The 20719-nt window shown below is 37.5% G+C and overlaps 1 protein-coding gene across 23 annotated transcripts in view; it reads right to left on the bottom strand.

Moving 5' to 3' along the window:
- Window positions 1-20719, bottom strand: part of EPB41L2 (erythrocyte membrane protein band 4.1 like 2) — a 214631-nt gene that overhangs the window by 96150 nt on the left and 97762 nt on the right. For all 23 annotated transcript variants that reach the window (XR_009506159.1, XM_059941214.1, XM_059941211.1 and 20 more), the window contains 2 exons: window positions 17533-17996; window positions 16596-16808 (listed from right to left, as the gene is read on the bottom strand). Coding sequence is in view for 22 of the 23 variants with exons in the window: in XM_059941214.1 (XP_059797197.1) it covers window positions 16596-16808; window positions 17533-17982 (663 nt within the window). In the remaining variant the exon portion in view is untranslated. The remainder of the gene's footprint in view (window positions 1-16595; window positions 16809-17532; window positions 17997-20719) is intronic.

The following is a 20719-nucleotide window of genomic DNA, read 5'->3' as shown; positions in this document are numbered from 1 at the left end:
ATTAAAGGAAACCCTAGTGTAGCTAGATGCATACGTGCTCACCTTTAATAAAATCACATGCATACCTTAATTAACTCCTGAAGAACAGAGGAGCTTGCCTTTCTTCTATATTATAAAACCCTATTTCATGAGCTCAGTGATTCCCCCATTCTATCCAAGTCTAAATGCAGTATTGAGATGGCATGCTTTTCTACCCCAGTCTGCTGGTGTTTGAAATGTTTCATAATTCTTAACTGAGTACGCAATTCATCTCATAAGCAACCAGGTAAGTTTAGATCGCAAACAAGATAGAAAAATATGTTTCATCTTTATGGTATATGGAAAATGGCAAACAAATGTTAATTTTATTTTTAATAAATAAAATATCAAACTTTTACTCTTTCATCCATAGCCACAACCTTTATTTCTAAGGTGGTTATAGTTTTTATTTTCCACAAACCAGAGGTTTTCAGGACACAAGAATCAGCTAGCTAACCAAAGGGTGTCCTCTTGGAGGACTTCTATCTCCAGCTGCAGGACCGGCCTGCCGACGGCTATTCCAGAAGCCAAGTCTACTCCTCTCACCAATATGCTCGCTCCAGGGTAATCTGAAAGCCAAGCTCTGGAATGGAGCTTCAGAAAAATCTCACACAACCTCCAGAGCGATGGATGGTGAAGCTTGTTAAGCAAACTATTTATCGATGAAATGTAAATATCCACACACACATTTTACACAAGGAATTATACTTATTTTTTCGCTTTAACTAAACGATAAGGAATAATAAACACCTCTGTCAGTTCTAATATGTGTCAGTTGCTCAGCTGTTCATAAAATGTGGTCCCTTAAATGCCTTCCTTTGGTAATAAAAGTTTAATGTAATGGTATTTGTAGCATATGAGGAAAAATCATCTAAATCTTCATTTGCTCTAAGCGAACAGCTGCCAAATAGCCTGCAATTTCTCAGATGCAAAATCCAACTATATTTCTATTCCTACAGCTTAAAGCATATAAATTGATCTTTGATGTTGTTTTCTTAATCCAGCTGGCTACGGCCAATGTTTCTCTTCTGACTCTCCAACAAGAGGGTTAAGTCCTTGGACAGTAGAGATGGGTTTATTCAAAATTTTCAATATAAAGTGTACTGTTTTTAAATCTTGTTTTTCCTCCTGCTTATAAAAATACTAACGTTTGATTTTTGAATCGAAGCAAGTTCTTTTAATTACAAAGTGAACGTGATTATTTAAGTGGTATATGTTTATATTATGGACCTTCCAAGTCACTAAGTTATTGATAAAATATAATAGCAAGATATTGAGAATTCATCCAAGGCAAAGGACGTTAGCATTTTCATCAAACGTTCAAGAAAAATAGTAAGATCCTGAGAAAAAATACAGTCAGGAGTTTAAAGTATCATGATGATAATAATTGCACCTAATATTCATCAAGCCCTTACTATATGTTGGGCATTGCTCAAAGCAAACCAGAACCAGACAAATTCAGCCAGACACTTAATAAGACTTCCTGTAGTCTTACTGTAGGAGCTCTACTCCACTCACTTCCCTACCACTAGGGGAAAATTCCCCACCAGCCATGTTCATATTTCAAGGAGGAGCTAATTGATCAATTCACCATATACCTGGGGAGCAGGTGCTCTGCCAGGGAGTGCCTTGGTAGGCAGCATGTTATGGCCTCTCAAAGCAGTTTTTAAGTCTGGCTGCACAGATAGATGCTCAAGTCCAGCATCAGACCCACTGAATCAGAATCTTCAAAGATAGCACCTGGGCATCTGTATTTTTTTTAATTTTTGTATTAGACTTTATTTTGTAGAGCAGTTTTAGCTTCACAGGAAAATTGAGCAAAGGATCCAAAGATTTCCCATATACCCTCTACCCCCCCCCCACATGCACGGCCTCCCGAATTATCAGCATCCCCCACAGAGCGGTACATTTGTTACAACTGATGAACCTACACTGACACATCATAATCACCCCAAGTCCATAGTTTACATTAGGGCTCACTTTTGGTCTTGTATATTCTATGGGTTTGGACAAATGTATGATGACGTGTCTCCACCATTACAGTATCCTACAGAATAGTTTCACTGCCCTAAAAAAAAAAAAAAAAAAAAGCCTCTGTGCTCTTGTATTTTCAGAAAGCTTAACCAAGGATTCTGACCATGAGGCAAGGCTGATACCAAAGTCGGCAAACAGATTCCCTCTCCCATGGTAAGACTACCTGCCCTCACACTCAAGTCCATCAGCTTTCTGTTTTCAGTCCGGCCAGGCACCATCCAAAGGAGCATACTCACCTTTTGCCCCTTTCAAAGACCCAGACACAAAAGCCAGGACCCAACACACTAACTGATACATCAATTGATCAACTTTTCACTTAAAATCCTTTTTAAAAGACTGTTTCATATAGCCCGATAACATAAAATTTATCTGACAATCTTTAATGACAACTGTATTTGAGACTACCTTCGAGAAAGAAATCACAAGGTAGAAAAACACAAGACACCTGTTTGACTACAGATCTTATCACAGATCAGGCCCAATGAAACTATTCTTACCTCTACTGGCCAGGAGTGTTTCAAGTATTTTTTAACAACTGACCAAAGTGGAAGTCAAGTTGTAACGCAGAAAAATCTTAATCACTTAAATATTTACTTTATTACTTTATTATTATTTTAAAACAGAGGCAAACAGGATCTGATACAAAGAAAGAGGTCTTGAAAAGGTTCTTAAGAAATAACAGTAATTTCCTTATACCTCACCACCTGAATTTCTGATTCTTGAACTCAATGACAAGCAACTTCTGGGTAATCTGAGGAAAAAAAGTACATTTCATTTTGAGATATCTCAATTTTTAAACAATGATCTGAGGCAGCAGTCTTTCTATTCAGCTTGACATTTTTTTCCCAGGTAATAATAAAAGTTTTTCATTCCCGGTAGACGACTAACAAACTAAAGTAAAACAAAAGACAAAGTGGCAAGGTTTTTGTTAACCATGGGCAAGTAGGGAGCAACAGATGAGTCTTCAAGACTTTGCCTGACTTAAAACACACACAAAGCAACTACTTCAACTACATAAGAAGAAAAAGTGTGAGGCATCAGAAACATGGAGGTTCAGAAGCAAGAAAGTTAGGGAGCACTTGGGTATGCCTCCCCAAAAGGCCACCTTACCAGCAGTACGTCCACCTGATCCAAAGGCCAAAAACCCAGCCCTCTACCGCCCTCACAAACTGCTTTCATTTTTTCATTTCCCTTGGCTTCCTGAGTGAAACTCTACCACTTATGATTCTTTAGCGTGAACAGGCTTCTGTTAAAATACAAATACCTCCTAGAAGGCAAATACAAGTAATCACCCACACAGGAGTCCTTCACTCAGATTGCGGATCCTCTCATTATTTAGGTGAGAGATCGGCTACGTTTGAGAAATTAGAGGAATTTTAATTCTGGACAGAGAAAAAGCAAGCAGGAAGCATCGGACATTTTTTGTATTATGATACTACAAAAGAGTAACAGAATATCATCATGGAACTAGGAACAAGAAAGTCTAGGGAAAAAAGCAACAAGAAATAGGAGAAGAATATGGAAAAAAAAAAAAAAGGGGATTTTAAATTTTGGCCTGAATTAGAAAAGTGGGGTAGAAATTCTGTCTTTATCCACCTGCTCCAAGATTTAGCACCCAGAACTCAGTTCAAAAACTTTATAGACTTTTACAAATCGACTTGAAAGTCTAATCATCTGTGCCTTATCTCCATGGGAAAACATACTCTCCAAATAGCTTACTGACGTATACATATGTATAACCTGTTCATAAGCTGGAAATGTCCTTTATAATGCTTATCTGCACATACGTATTCACATATCCAGATGGTCACCTCAAAGCTCTCCTATATTACTTCTGCCATAAAATGCAGCGTGACGTGTGACAGACAGCTACTTGAAATTCAGAATCTTTTCCAACAGAAATAATATTTTTCCATGGTAAATGGGTTTCAGGCCAATCATTCCCCTTCCCAACTTCAACTCCCATCCCCACACCTATTAGGTCAGTAACATGCCCAAATGTAAATACTAAGGTCCATCATAAGTTTTCCAGCAGAATTTGGAGTTAGTTTAACAGTTACTGGGAAACCTAAGTAAAAATCAATACGTGATAGATGAAATAATCTGACTGCAGGAGACCCAGGAATAAAAGGTCTAAAATGTTAGGGGAAGAAAGGGTAGGTGGTTGAGTGTATGTATATGTATCCAACAAATGTACAGATCCTACGAGGCTTCCTGAAGGGGGAGGAATAGGGAGAACTAAAAGTGGGAAGTTAGCAGTATCACTAGGAAGAAGGGTAACCTGGCCTGAAAGCACAATTATTCTTGACCTGCTGGCAGATGTATTCACCCTCCACGGTGGCTTTCAATCAAGCTACAGGAGGCTAAAGACACTTGTTAGGGCTTCCCTGGTGGCGCAGTGGTTGAGAATCTGCCTGCTAATGCAGGGGACACGGGTTTGGGCCCTGGTCTGGGAAGATCCCACGTGCTGCGGAGCAACTGGGCCCGTGAGCCACAATTACTGAGCCTGCGTGTCTGGAGCCTGTTCTCCGCAACAAGAGAGGCTGCGATAGTGTAAAGCCCGCGCACCGCGATGAAGAGTGGCCCCCGCTTGCCGCAACTAGAGAGAGCCCTCGTGCAGAAACGAAGACCCAACACAGACAAAAATAAATAAATAAAATTAAATTAAATTAAAAAAAAAAAGATAGCATCATGTAATGGCAATTCTATAAATCTGGGTTTTTGGAAGTGATTTCAATGGAAGACCTGTCTCAAAAGAAATTAAGAAATAAAAGTCCGGAATAAATCTCTTAAAAAAAAAAAAAAAGACACCTGTTACTATGTTGGTATAATACCCCTTGCTCTGAATTTCATGCTCACAAAGATATCCTGAGATTTAGCACCATCTGACAACTTTCTTATTATGAAGGAAAGAATTAAATGACCAATAAATCTAAATGTTTCATTCTTCCTGGCAGTTATCTCTCACTGTAAATTCATTTCCTGGAATTCTTATGTCTACATTTATATAACTGGTCAGCAAGGGCAGTTTTCCCCTGCCTGACTGACTCGGGCACAGTGAATAGAGTTAACGTACATCCCAATGCTGAGCATCAGACCCTGCACAGTGAAATTCTCCCAAGTCCGATCTTGTTGAAGAACCAACCCCGCCTCCACCAACATTATCACCAATGCTTGGTCCAGAAATGTTTGATGAACAAAGCCACAAACTTTACATAATACATAGCTTAGGACCCAAACCAAGTGGATAAGAACTAAACTATACCTATTAATCGCAAAAAAACAAAATAACATATGTTAAGTAGAACAGCATTTCCATCCATTCTTCTCCTATGACCTACCTCTGCTCTGCCCAATTAAACACACATGCAAAACAAAATGGACTATCTAGACACCGGCAGGAAATAGTGAATCAAGAAAATGAAAACTAACAAAAAGCATCTGTAAGAAAACAACGAACAATGTCAAAACAGATGCTACTAAAGCTACCACAACCAATTAAAAGTCTTGTTATAATGAGATATCCAGAAAACGTCCTGGCTATATTGAGGCAGAGGGCCCACTTCACTTTATCCTAGTGACAAAACAGGCTCAGTGTCCAGATTTTCCTAAGTAGAAAGTGGACTTCTAATTAAAGATGGTAGATTGAAAATACACATTTAGCTCTGCTCCCTATGGAAGCTATTCTAAAATGAGGTGGTTAAGTGCACACATGAGCACAACACGCACATATTCTTTTCCCCCCCCGACAATGGAAAGCGAGAAAGAGAATGGAATCAGTACCAACAAAATTTTGGAAAGCAGACTGGAAAAGAGTAAACAATAGAGTCCATGCATTTTTTTTTATATTTTATGTTTACTTTGCAACCTCTCCTATGGGTGGGAGCCCACCTCTTCTTAACGTTTAGCAGAAGTGAAGAGATTAATCCATTTGAACCCCAATGGTATTCTGGCTTTGCAAGAGGAGAGGATTCCTAGTTAAAGCCAAGCCACGCAAAGCCTGGGCCAAAACTGACAGCGCTGGCCAGCATGCTTTGCTCCTAACAGAGTTTACATTTTATTATGCTATCCTTGACATATAAGGAAGTAGGCATTCAAGCCTTTTCTTATAACCCAAAATTTCTGCTTGGATTTTACTATTTAACCATTTTCAAATGAAAAATGTACTAGGCTAAGTATTGCCGAGTTTTCCTAAGTACATCATTCTTCGAAGTCTACGAGTTCCTTTCTCCTCAATGAAGATTTGCTTACCAACTCCAGCCCATAATAACTTGGCACTTCTGCACTTTTATCTAAACCATAAACAGTATTTTATCAACTATATGCATATTCTTGTTTCATAGGTAAAGTTTACCTCTGAAAGTAAAATCTATACTCAATTTAAGAGGACAAATTATACCTCATACTTTTCTCTTTATCTTCTCAGACAGGAAACAAATCAATATTGGGGGACAAAAATTACTTCTAAACTCACAATATATATTTAAATGAATACTATTTTGAGGCCAAATTCATAAAATACTGTGGAAATATGACTTCTTTAACTTTCTATTTTTCTTAAAAATTATATACCATCACTAATGAAGGTCAGTAACCAGTCACTAAAGTAATTTTTAAGAAGTGAAACTCCACATTCTTTTCGTCCAGCTTTTTCTCTTATTCACTTTGAACAGCAAAACTGGGAATAAATCTGTGAAAACTATAACCTCTTAAAAAACAGCAGTGACTAAAACTGTTAGATTATATAAAGAGGCTGGTATCAAACTTCTAGCCAGATGAGCACACCAAATTTTTCTAAGTATCTTTTTAAGAAACTGCCAAATACCATTTCCATTAAAACTTATATAAAAAACCATAAGCAGCAAATCTCTGTAGGCTAGCAGATTCTCTGTAAACTATTTGCCTACAGTGACTTTTGACATTTGATTCAGACAAGCTTTCTGTGCTATAGAAGAAAAGCTTATTAGAGTGTTCCTATTTGATTCACTTTAAATTGCTGCTGACAGAAATATAGAAAGAGATCAATGAATATAATAAACAGATCATAATAAGACTCAAATTCTTTCCTATGTTAATAACTAGATAATGCACAAAACTAGACAACTCAAAACAGGTTAAAATGGCATAGTCTGCAAATATAGCACACAGTTATGAAACGTAGTTCAGTTAGTAGTTTTGAGGCTGTCTCTCTAGAATTAAAAAAAGAATAATATTCCTAATCATAACAGAGTTGATGTGAAACTCTGTTGCAGAATATAACAAATATAAAAATAGGAATCTGACAGATCATTTTTCAGTACTTTAATCATTTAGCCACCTTGCATGAAGAAACTTTTTCTGACTAATCCAGTGCTTTTTATAGACTGTATTTTATTATGTTATATTGCATTTGATCCCTTTAAGATTCAAATGTTAGCATATTATATTAAAGTGCTGTAAATAGGGATGATAAATTCTGTACATGTTTCCACTAGGCCACAGAGTCTTGATCCCGCTGTGGAAAGGATGGATGGAAAGAATGGCCCCAGCTTGAGCTTCCGTGAAATAAATTCAACAACGCTCACAGGTAAAGGCAAGATTCTCAAATTTCTGTTCCCCCATTCAAGCTCCTGCACACAATCTCCAGAGAAACCTTGGTGGGGGGGAACAGGGAGATAGGATCAAGGAGGAGAATATTTGGCAAAATTTCCTAATGGTTGAGAAATAAAAACTGTCAGAAACATCTTTAATTTGCTCAGGAGAAGACTGGAAAAGAGACTGGAAATAAAACAGTAATGAAAACAGAGGGATTCCCAGCGGAAGGGGTTTAACAAAAGATAACTTTGTTTCTTGTTGAATGAAAGAAAAATAAAATTACATCTCATTTGATGAACTCTGAAAAGGAGTTAAAATTTTTTTAATACCTACTTATGTTAGAGAGCAAGAAAACATATCTGAACAGATTTTAAAGTACAAATTTTATTCTGAAAATGACTTTCCCCACTATTTCAAATGTTATTCAACCTTCAAATAATTTTCATTCCAAAACAGGAAAAAAAATTCAAAGATCTGGTGCCTGTTCTACTATCACCCTCAGGTGAGAGTAAAACTTAAGTAGTAAATTACTGAGGCGTCAGCTTGCCTGGCAGCATGTGTGAGAAAGGGGCAGGCAGAGATAGATGCTGCCTTCAAAATTATGTCAGGATGGTTACTCATAGTGAGAAGTTACTTTCAAGTGTCAATTTAATGCTTTCAAAAACCACTGATGCAAGGGCAAAAACGGCAATCCGCAGATTTTGAAACCAAAAGTGGGGAAGACAAAGGAGAACCAATGTGGTTGAATTCTTGACTGCTGAAAAATTAAAACCATATCATTCTTTAGTTTGCTCAAGAGAAAAGAGGAGCATTAGAGAAAAAGAGGCAGGGAGTAAGGTGTTAATTATACTCTCCTCTCCAAGCCCAGCCTACACCCAGCCAGCCAGCAGCCATCTGACCTGTGGCAGCTCAGATTTGTGTGAAAGAACTCTTAGGCTTCTGGGAGTCTACATTCTCTCTATGCTGTGAGATCCTGAAGGGCCAAGACCACTCCTTATCCACTTCTGCATCGCTCTCACGCCTCGTCAGTTCACAGCCTTTATAGAAATTTAATAAATCATTTTCATTTATTTAAACCCATGAAGTGTTTGTACAAAAAGTTAGCCTACTGTTTCTAAGCACTTAAAAAGCAGGGCAGCTGTGGATAGACGTAGTAATATGAGAGGGTGGAGGATTACACACACACACACACACACACACACACACACGCACACACAAATCTTTCTTTTCTAACTGGAAAGGATGGAGAGAAGAACTAGGAACACAAACAAGCAAACACGATCATTTAGCTTAGATAAGGATAAAAGTTTTATACACATAGGAGAAAGCAGAGAGAAATCAACAATTAACTTTTTATGAGTAGTGCTAAAGGCACAGTCCTGCATTGATGCCCTATGGGGAGAGAGAAGAAAGTTCTTTTTCTCAAGGAACTAACAATCCAGGTGAAGAAACAACATAAGCATGAGAAAAATCAAACAATAATACAAGAGTTTAGCTGTTGTTCAACACAACAATACAAGAGACTCTCACAAGGCAGCACATGATTAATTGTCCAATGACTGGTGAAAACAAGTTCAGAGGAAGAAAAAACCTCCGGACAGCTGGATTTAAGTTGGACATTAAAAGATTGGGGGGAATCGTGTGGATGGGGAAATTGAAATGGCAGAGATGATCTGATCAGAAACTTGAGGAAAGAAAGAACAGACAATTCAGTGCCTTATTAGAAGACCAATTTGGCTGGCAAGGGAAAACACAGAAAATCCTATAGTAATCTATCAAAAGACATCCTGAGGTCATACGCAACAGCATCCTGAATGCCCAGCTAACGAAGTCTGCTCTGCTCCTGTGAACCCCTCAGTGTTCTTCCAGCTGGACCAAAGTGTTCAACTACTCACATGGCATGGCAGCCTCTTCCCATTTACTAAACAAAAATTACGTTATTGGAGAGAATTATCACCTTAAATTCCTTTTTGAGCTAAAGGAACAAATGGACAGTTAACCAGAGACATTCCATCTGGACCTATGTCACTGGAATTTTAAATGGCATATAATACATGCCAATTAAATTATTCACAGTTCTATTTAAATCATATTTAAATCTAACGCTATTTTGCAGGAGTTTAGAGGGCCACAACTTCCAGATCCTCTACAAGATGTAGACAGTTAAAACTATTTAGCTCGTAAACCCAGTAAGGGTCGATTATATAGAAGTCTAAAAGAACAGCCTTGGAGGGTGACAGTAGACATAAACAATCAAGTAAGTACATAAAACACTCAAAAGCAATGATAACAAATTGGATTTCTGAGGCCAGTACTCTACACAAGGAAGGCAAGAAGACCTTGACACATTCTACTGCCTGATAAACAGTTTTATCAACAGAACACTGACGAAGAGCGCCTACATTCTGACAGCCTTATTCATAGCACTGAGAAAAAAATGGCACTGACATTCCTGTGTGGGCAGGAACAATGCCCTCAATTCTCAGACAAAATCAACACGTGGGAAAAACTTTCAGATGCCAGAGGAAAATGTGAGCAACTCTAACTCAGAATGCACATTCACTCATGCTTCCGAAGTCTTACAGGAACTTTCACATTTATTTTCAGACTTTAAAAATATATATACAGACTTATCAGCTGTAGTAAAGCCAGCTCAATCCTAGAAATAGAGGAAGCAAATATTTTCATTCTTACTTTGCAATCTGAGAATAGAAGAAAAAAGAGGAAGTGACTTCCCCAAGACATCCAAAGAGTCAAAAGAAAAGTAAACACAGATCTCCTGACTTTATATCCATGGCACCAACTAAATCTTACTGTATTTTTCCTCAGAGGAAGGAGCCCTGCTGTTTTAACACATGGAGTATGTAAATGACTTCAGTGGCAATATCACAAGAGTCCTCCTATAGCAGAGTCCCTGGAACAAGTATGCAAAATCCAGGAGACTCCCAAAAATTCTTTACCATTAAACTCTGGTACCAAAGAGGCTTGTCACATACCATTGCATATCTCAATGAGATAAAAATAGACATATCAGAGAGTAGAAATTATACATTTTCTTCATTAAAAACAATAATCTTCAAAGTAAAGATTTTTTTTCAAAAAATATTTGAGATCTCAGTTTATTATCGAGATGACAGACTAGTATACAAGTGTAAATTGTAATTTTTACTAACTTTAATGAAAAAATACTTCACACAAAGATTTGGAACAAATGCACAAAGAGACTCGGCCTTGCGTCAAAATTAATGCATGGCTTAGCAATAAGCCTATTGTTACATAAGCCAGAAATAACATTAAAGTCAAGCCATTTCCATATTGTTTTTGTACTTAACTAAAAAATCATTCTCCAAAAATGTACCATTATCCAATATTTATGCTCATAAATACTGTGTGTGAAGCAATTTTTATGCACTTAGTATTAATATATACTCTCTTTCTTCAAAAGAATGCAGACTTCAAAGATAACAGTTTTGAAAACGATGTTGCCGTGGCTCCCTGGGCAGTTTTCTCCACTTAATTCCTGAGGTTCAAGAATAGGTTTAGGGGCTTCCCTGGTGGCGCAGTGGTTGAGAATCTGCCTGCCAGTGCAGGGGACACGGGTTCGTGCCCCGGTCCGGGAGGATCCCACATGCCGCGGAGCAGCTGGGCCCGTGAGCCACAATTACTGAGCCTGTGCGTCTGGAGCCTGTGCTCCGCAACAAGAGAGGCCGCGACAGTGAGAGGCCCGCGCACCGCGATGAAGAGTGGCCCCTGCTTGCCGCAACTGGAGAGAGCCCTCGCACAGAAACGAAGACCCAACACAGCCAAAAATAAATAAATAAATAAATAAATAAATAAATAAAGAATAGGTTTAGATGGCCCACGGGAGCAAGAATGTAGAAACAGAGAGCCAGGAAAGGGCAGGGGGCTGGGGGGAGGACAAAAAAGGATATATGGAGATCGACCTATCTATTTTAAGGGAATAATCTGTGAAGCAGAGATGATATTAAGACACCAAATAAATAAAAATATCCCCAAGAATTGTGTTTGATTTAAAAAAATTATTCAGTTAATACAGTAACACTGACATTAAATGGTATAAAAAGGGTATTTTTGTTGACCAAAGGTACTGACAGATAACAAAAACAGGAATCTGCCTAACTTTCCCAATGCGCTAATCACATCGATAAAACCATATCTATAAAAACCACTGGTGTGTAGCGTAACCAAGGCAGTGGATAAAAAAAGTCCCCCTTAAATTACTGCAGCCGTGTTCTAATATCAAATAGCATTCTTGACCTTGCTAGGTCTTTTATACTAGTAACTTTACAACCTCTGGTCCATTTCTTCCAGCTCCTTTTTGCTCTATCGATCAGTTTTAATCATCTTATCCTGGCATTTCTTGCCTTGTAGAACTTCATCCTACTCTACAAGGTCCCTATAAGTCAGGCTGTTCCAACTCCTCAAGACTTCCTGTACAGGCCATGCTTCCCTCTACTGTTGTAGGTGCCCTAAGTGAAGGCATTTAGGCCCTCTTCAGTAGGCATGCTACAATCTAAAAATCTAATTGAAAATTAGATACATGTACATACAGAAAGAAAAACAGCAAGCAATAACTATAGGCCTCTAAAAAGCCATGAAAGACATAATTATCATCTTTAATGACAGTAAACAGCTGGAAACAAATCTAATCTCCCCAACCAAATAAAGTAAAAGTAATTATTTCCCACACTGTATTCACTTCCTTAAGTACTTGCAAGTTCATTTACAGTCACAGTTTCCCACAACATACTTCCCCCCAAGTAGTCCTCAGACACCCGTTTCCGGTACAGAGCTACAGAACGACAGATAAGCAGCATGAGCACATCACCCCATCTGCCTAAGGTCAGTGCTGGAACTGGGAAACGAGAGCGTGCTCAAACCACGTGATGGCTGTTCTTTGGGCTCTGCTCCTGAGGAGGAAGTAACAGCAGTCTGATCAGTGTCAGACCCATTCTAATGATACTAAGAACTCAAAGAACCTAGATGGGAAGGAGAACTGGATAAAAGAGAAGAAATTAATCAAAAGAGGAAATACCACTTGTAACGCCTGCATTGTGACAACTATTGTGACACTGATGAACTACAGCCTCTGGTCAAATATACAGTCACTGCCTAGGTTTCCAGGTGCATAAAATCTGCTGTGGGGTCACATCACTTAAGTCTACTCAAATTTTGTTCTGCTTTGTACTTGACAGGAAAAAAAAAAGTTTACACAACACCTATATGCTACAAGCTTATTTCAAATTCATCTATTATCCTCAAAAGTTCGTTCTTATAATGGTATATTAACTAATCACTTATTAGCCGAAAAGACAACCTGTAAATTAATACCGTCATTGAAATAAAGACTCATCTGCTTCTCCAACCAATTTAAGTTGAACCATAATGGGATGAGAAAATATGAAGAACTGAATGGCAATTAAAAGTACAGTATTTCAAAACTTATGCACTCAACAAGAGGTACCTGAAAGGAAAATTAGAGTCATGAAAGCATAAAGCATACATTTTTTTTTCAAATATTCAACTCAAGAAATTGGGGAAAAAACCAGAATAAACCCAAGGAAAAAATAAAGAACAAAATGTTACAAAACAGAAAAGAAACAAATAAAACCAAGCTGCTTCTTTGAAAGACTAAAATGGTTAACTCTACAGCAAGAATGATGAAGAAAGCACAAATAACACAAGAAATTAAAAATGAATCAAAATCAAAGATACAAGATGAGAACACTACGAACAACTTCATACCAAAAGATTTGTCAAGTTAGATGAAATGGGCAGTTCCGCTAAAAATATGAATTACTGAAACTTATTCAAGGAAAATCAGAAACAGACTATTGGAAAATCAAACCAATGATTTAAGAAAAAAAAAACCTCCCAACAATATTCTTCCCAAGACAGTTTTTTGTTTGTTCGTTTTGTTTGTTTTTATTAATTTGGCCATGCTGCGGGGGCATGTGGGATCTTAGTTCCCCGACCAGGGATCGAACCCGTGCCCCCTGCAGTGGAAGTGTGGAGTCTTAACCACTGGACTGCCAGGGAAGTTCCCCCAAGACAGTTTTAAAGGCAAGTTTTACCAGATCTCCAAAGAACAGTTAAATCCCTAATTTAGGCAAATTTTTCCAGAGAATACTAAAGGGAAGCAACTTTATGAGGTTAGTACATAACCCAGATAACAAAATCCAATGAAGATCATTTGATAAAAGAAAATTAAAGACAATATATGCAAAAACCCTAGATTAAAAATACAAAATCAATGCCGAATCATCATGAACAAGTAGTATTTATATTTGGAATTCAAAGACGGCTTCATGCTAGAAAACAATGTAAATTACAACATTAAAAGATTACAAAAACATATGTGATCCTCTCAGTTGATGCAGAAAATACATTAGATAAGATTCACTACCTGTTCATGTCTTTCACCACCTATTCATGAAACTTTCTAGTTTAGTCTTAGAAACTAGGAAAAGAATATCCTTAATCTGAGAAAGAACGCCCAGTTTTAAAACTCCTAGAGCAGTCTTAGAACCTAAACAAAACTTATAAAGAGACGCTCAGCCTCCTTAGTTGTAAATTGTAGGATTATTTCCGTGTTTTCAATTATTTACCATATGCTCTTCCTGTGACAGGATCATACTTGCCCACCTACTGTCATCAGCCTTAACCACAGGACTTGCTTGGTCAATGAGATGAAAGTGAAAGTGGTACGTACTACTTCCAAGCAGAAGATTCAAGAGCCATAGTGTGGTTCTGCCATGTTTTCTTTCCCCTCTACTGTGAGACCAACATTTCCCAGGTGGAGGATACACCTTTAATCTTGGTCCAAAACTCAAGAAGACATGGAAGAGAGCCTACAGCCAACCCACCAAGGGCATATAACATGAGCAAGGAATAAACCATTGTTATTTTAACTCCAGACGATTTGGAGGTTGTTTGTTATTGCTATTGTTGTCTTTACTGTATAACCTAGTAAAAGTTGACAGTGATCAAATAAATGCTAATTAAAATTTTGAGACGATATTTCACACCATTATGATAGGTCAAAATTAATAATTCTAATAACAAACAGTGCTGAAAAATCTAACAGTGGTTGCTGGTTGGAATTTAAATTGTCACAACCACTTTGGAGACCGCTTTGCCAATATCTGGAAAAACTAAAGAAGTAAAACAGCATCTTAGCAACCTAGCAATTCCATTCCTAGGTGTCTACCCTGCAGAAACTCTTGCAGAAGTAAGTAAGGAAACATATATAATAATGTTCACTGAAGCACTGACTGTTAAACTATATAAAAGAAATTGTGCCTCAGCAGGGGAATAGATAAAATGGGTTAGTCATTCAAAGGAATACTATACGGCAGTTAAAATGAATAAAGTAGATTTACACGTGATAAAAAGACAAATGCAGAGAAAGAGGAGAGATGGGAATAAGACTTTAGCAATATCTTTAATGCTTTATTTCTTTTAAAAAATATCTAAAACACATGGCTAAATGGTGACATCTGGTTAAAATTTTAATGATAAATACACAGCTCTCCTATTATTTTTGTATTTTTGTATTTTTAAATATATCTTGACTTTTTTTAAATGACAGGCAACAAAAGTAGATTTAAACCATAAAGCACATTGGTCAACCATGAGCTTTGGTGATAGATGACAAGGGCCTTCAAGATTATCTAAGTAATCCTATATTCTAAAGATAAAGTCAATTTCTGGGCCTCAGTTTGACCCACAGAGGTTGAGTAAGTGACTCAAGGTCACATAACAAGTTATCAACAAATTGATTCTCAAAATCTAGACTTCCTAACTTCTAGGATAGGTAGGAAAAATGAGGGACATGTGATCAAAAACAATGTAACTGAGTCAGGTTCAGAACATGGTTCTACTGTTTCCTTATTGTCCCTACCCCTACTACTGAGAGATATACAGTATTATTCTCTCTCTCTGAGAGCTTTAAGGATTTTTAATCATCTTTTGTACTCCTTTTCTCAAAACAACTAACATAGCAGAACAACTGTAACTGAATGAGTAAAATTAAGTTCTACATAACTAATACAAAGGTAAACGTAAGGACCACGAAGCAGTCATCTTAGTAGTTCAGCAGTCAGGTTCACGACCTCCACAGTCAAACTGCTGGGGTTGGAATCCTGGTTAAACCACTAACTAGCTGGTAAACTTTGGGCAAGTTATTTAACCTCTTTAAAGCCTTACATTCCCTCATTTTACAATGGGAATACCCATAATAATACCTACCTCATACAGAGTCTTATAAATATGACACGAGGTAACTCATGCAAAATTCTTCACAGAGTTCTTCAGTAAACATTAGCTATTAGTATACGTCATGTAAATAAAGTAATTTAGCTATGAAAAGCAACAGGCTCTTTTGATTGTCATAAAATAAAGCATTAAATGCTTTTAAAAAATTACATTGGCTTTGGTCAGCATCAGTGCTAATCAATTATATGCTTTGCAAATCAAGAGTGTTTTTTAATTAAATGAAACTAAATTAAATAAGCTAGATTTTAAATCATTATCTGTCTCGGGATGAAAACACTTGGGATTAAACTGCTGAAATTTCATTACTCTGAAATTTCAACCTAGTGCAATGTTTCTCCTCAAGTGAAACACTTATGGCCATGGGTAATAGTCAAACTATTTAATGCCCATCCACAACAGACACCAGCCAATACACATGACCGGTGCAGCCTGGCAGAACATCGGCCCTGCTTACCCTTCAGGGTCAGGAACTATCGTTTCTAATGGAAATGATGACCCTCTTCTATGTTTTCTTGTTTTGCTTTTTTTTTTTTTAAATGCGGAATTGTGACAAACTATCTTACAGGAACACAAAAATCTATTCACTGTGCCAGGCCACAAATGAGGGCAGACGATACTTTTGCTGTCATTCCACACATCAAGATAGTTCGCCTAACAGCTCCCGGTCTCACCTCCAGGTCACAGCTGTACTCGGTGCCATCTAGGAGGGTCACTTTGCACTGAACAGTTTTGGTCTTCTTGGTGGCTTTCTGAGAGGCCTTCTCTGCTTTTAGCTCATTGGTCTGAACTTCCTTCGTCTCCCTGTTTGCTGCTTCATCCGATTTGTCCTCCTGTATTTCCTTTACCTTCTCCTCTTCTCTCTCCTTACTTACTTCCTCAACAGGCTGTGGAGGAAAAAAATTAAGTTCATACTAAAGGTGACCAATTTGCAGAAGGCAACACAGGAAAAAGGAAAATCTTAAGTAAGAACTGTGATTGTTATAAACACTGTGAGCCTAAAAGATTTCAAAAACTTTGCCAGAAGGGGTATTTTCCTACATTTTCTTTCCCCCAATCCACCTCCAATTTTCTCATTTTGCCAATTTGGCAACGTCAGCATTAAATGAGTAAAAGAAACTACGTCCCAGCAACTACAATTTAAATACCATGTCAAATAATATTTCTAATTACAATTTCATACCATGGCAAAACCTAGGCTTCATCAGGCAACCAAAAGGCACACACATACAAATCTACTTCTTCCTATCCACTGAACCCCTAAATAAATCAAAGATACAAAAGTGCATATTATTTAAAAGGAGAGGTGGAAGGATTCTGAGAGTACCTGTCTAACCCTAAAATGAATAGATTTTGACTTTTTTATTATCTGCATATACAGGGGATTTGTTTTTTGCATTATTACTTTGAAAGTTTTAAAAGAAATAATAGGAGAGGGCTGTGGTAGACCCTCTAAGACCCATATTCCAGATACAGTAAGCCAAAGCAGTATCTTAATACAAGATAACTGAAAATGATTCAAAACAAAACCTTTTTGTTAACATGGTTATTCCATCAAAGCTTTCACTTGCAATCACTTCTCAAGCACACTTGTGTCTCCATACTGCTCACCAGAGGTTTCTCTTCCTTGACGTCAACCTTAATCTCCTGTTGTTTTCTCTGGGCTGTTTCTTCAGCATCACCCTTGGCCTGCCTTTCTTCTTCAGGAAGAGATTCCTCCTTATCTAAAACCTGCTCTTCCCCAACAGCTTGGGTAGGCTCTTTTTTATCTCCTCCGTCTTTGGCCACTACTAAGGTATAGGACTTTTGTTTCTTAAGCCACGGGGGTATGAATCGAGAAATCCCCCTGCTCTCAGATGGATCTTTCTCTTTCTTCTGGCGGCGTGGACTACTTTGGCTTTCAGTTGGAGGAGGTGACTGGGAACCTTTTTCCTCCTCTGGATCAGATGACTGATTCTGCTGATTTTCTGCTACTTCTTTCGGTTTCTCCTTGGTTGCATCTGCGCCTAACTGGTCAGATTCTTTCTTCACTTCAGATGCGGAGCCCACTTCAGTAGTCATGGTCACAGCTTATTCTATAAACAAAACAAAATCACCAAAGGTTATTTTACAAACTCCCAGTTTTAGTTTGGAGGCAAGGGGCAGGGTAAGGAAGGGTGGGAAGGGGAATGGCAGAAAGATGACAGGGAGAAAACACATTTAGAAAAAGAAGGTTCAGAAGCACAAGAGACAAAGGAGACTGCTACCCTTAAAGTTTATAATTCTCTATCAGAATCAAAGAACCAGAACTAGCACCACAATAGAATTAATTCTCTGATTCTGTACAGAGAAAACTTCAAAACATCAAAAGCTCTAGAAAGATTACTTTTGTTTGATTTCATATAGCTATAAACAATAATTCACCCCAAAAATTCAACTTTTTCAGGAAAATTCAATTTTTTAAGGAAAATTACTTTTTTCTACTTGGTACTCCTTACTCTACAATATGAAAATGTTACTGATAATGCTAGAAAATTCTGAGACACATTTCACTGCAATTTCACACATTAAAACCAAAATTTTTAAAAATGTTAGTTATTATAAAAATGAATTTTAAGCATTGGGGGCTTAATTGTGAGATAACTAAATCTGGAACAAAAATATCTTCTTTTTTGTTCCAATATTAAATCCCATAATTCACCATCACTATTCTAATGCAAAAATTAGTCTTCTAAGAAAGGTACTAAAACTATAATCAAAACTCCAAACCTCCATCCCACCCAACCTCATATACAGTTTTCCTAGTATATGTGATTATAAGAAAAGTATCTAGGGGTCCCAACATGAACCAAATGAAGACATCATAGGGGTGGGGGGGGAAATGCATCTAATAATCAATCCTATCACAACTAATGAAAACAAAATAGAAATTAAATCTCAAAGTATCTGGCTGTCTAAATTTTACACAAGCAAAGAGGGAGTTTCGAAGAACAGTAGCACCACTGACATAAAAAAACAACAGGCAGGGGCTTCCCTGGTGGCTCAGTGGTTGAGAATCTGCCTGCCAATGCAGGGGACATGGGTTCGAGCCCTGGTCTGGGAAGATCCCACATGCCGTAGAGCAGCTAGGCCCGTGAGCCACAATTATTGAGCCTGCGCGTCTGGAGCCTGTGCCCCGCAACAGAGAGGCCGCGATAGTGAGAGGCCCGCGCACCGCGATGAAGAGTGGCTCCCGTTTGCCACAACTAGAGAAAGCCCTCGCACAGAAATGAAGACCCAACACAGCCATAAATAAATAAATAAATAAATAAATAAAAATTTAAAAAAAAAACAGGCGGGCACTTGAAAAGATGCTCAACATCGTTAATCGGAGAAATAAAATTAAAACCACAATGAGATATCACCTCACACCTGTGAGAATGGCTATCTTCAAAAAGAACACAAATAACGAATGCTGACAAGGATGTGGAGAAACGGGAACCCTCATACACTGTTGGTGAGAATGGAAATTGGTGCAGCCACTGTGGAAAACAGTATAGACGTTTCTCAAAAATCTAAAAGTAGAACTACCATATGATCCAACAATTCCACTCCTGGGTATATAACCCCAAAAAGCAAAACACTAATTTGAAAAGATACATGCACCCCAATGTTCACTGCAGCATTATTTACAATTGCCAAGATGTGGAAGCAACCTAAGTGTCCATCAACAGAAGAATGGATACAGAAGATGCAGTGTATATCTACAATGGAATACTCCTCAGCTATAAAAAAGAATGAAATTTTGTCATTTGCAACAACATGGATGGATTTGGAGGGTATTAAGTGAAATAAGTCAGACAGAAAAAGATAAATACTGTATGATATCACTTATATGTGGAATCTAAAAAATAAAACAGATTAGTAAGTATAACAAAAAAGAAAGAGACTCATAGATATAGCAAACAAACTAGTGGTTACCAGTGGGGACAAGGAAAGGAGGAGGGGCAGGATAGGGGTAAGGGATTAAGAAGTACAAACTACTATGCATAAAATAAATAAACTACACGGATATACTGTACAACACAGGGAATATAGCCAGTATTTTATAATAATTATTAATGGAATATAACCTTTAAAAATTGTGAATCACTATGTTGTACATCTGTAACTTACATAATATTGTACATCAACTATACTTCAATTAAAAAATGAAAAAAATTTTTAAATAAAAAACAATAGGCAGGGACAGCAGACACAGCACACTGTCTCCTCTCTTGCCAATGCTAAAAATACTCAAAGGCCTGGCACCCTGACCAACGGGAAATTTCACAGCTATCTTCAAAAGTGGTACAAACTTGAAAAGTTCAAAAAATAAAATGCACTTGATTTTTCTTTTTAAAGATTTATTGACATATAATTCACATTCCATAAAATTCACCCTCTTAAACTGTACAGTTAGTGATTCTAAGTATCAAAAGGTTGTGCAACCATCACCACTGTTTAATCCTAGAACACTTTCAACATCCCCAAAAGAAACACCGTATCATTAATAGTTACTCTCCAGCCTCTCCTTCCTGCAGCCCATGGAAATCACTAAACTACTTTCAGTCTGTATAGATTTGCCTATTTGACATTTCAAATAAATGGAATCGTACAACTTGTGGCATTTTCACTTAGCATAACATTTTCAACGTTCATCCATGTTGTAGCATGTATCAGTACTATACTTGTCTCTTAAAATATTATTCACCGTCTTTTGCAAATAATATATCTGAGGAGTCCCGTATCCAGAATATAAAAAGAACTCTTACAACTCAACAATAAAGACCAAAAAAAG

Source organism: Balaenoptera ricei, chromosome 12 (assembly GCF_028023285.1).
Source record: "Balaenoptera ricei isolate mBalRic1 chromosome 12, mBalRic1.hap2, whole genome shotgun sequence".
NCBI lineage: Eukaryota > Metazoa > Chordata > Mammalia > Artiodactyla > Balaenopteridae > Balaenoptera > Balaenoptera ricei.
Note: the sequence above shows the minus strand (reverse complement) of the source record. Positions and strands in the feature narration are given on the sequence as shown.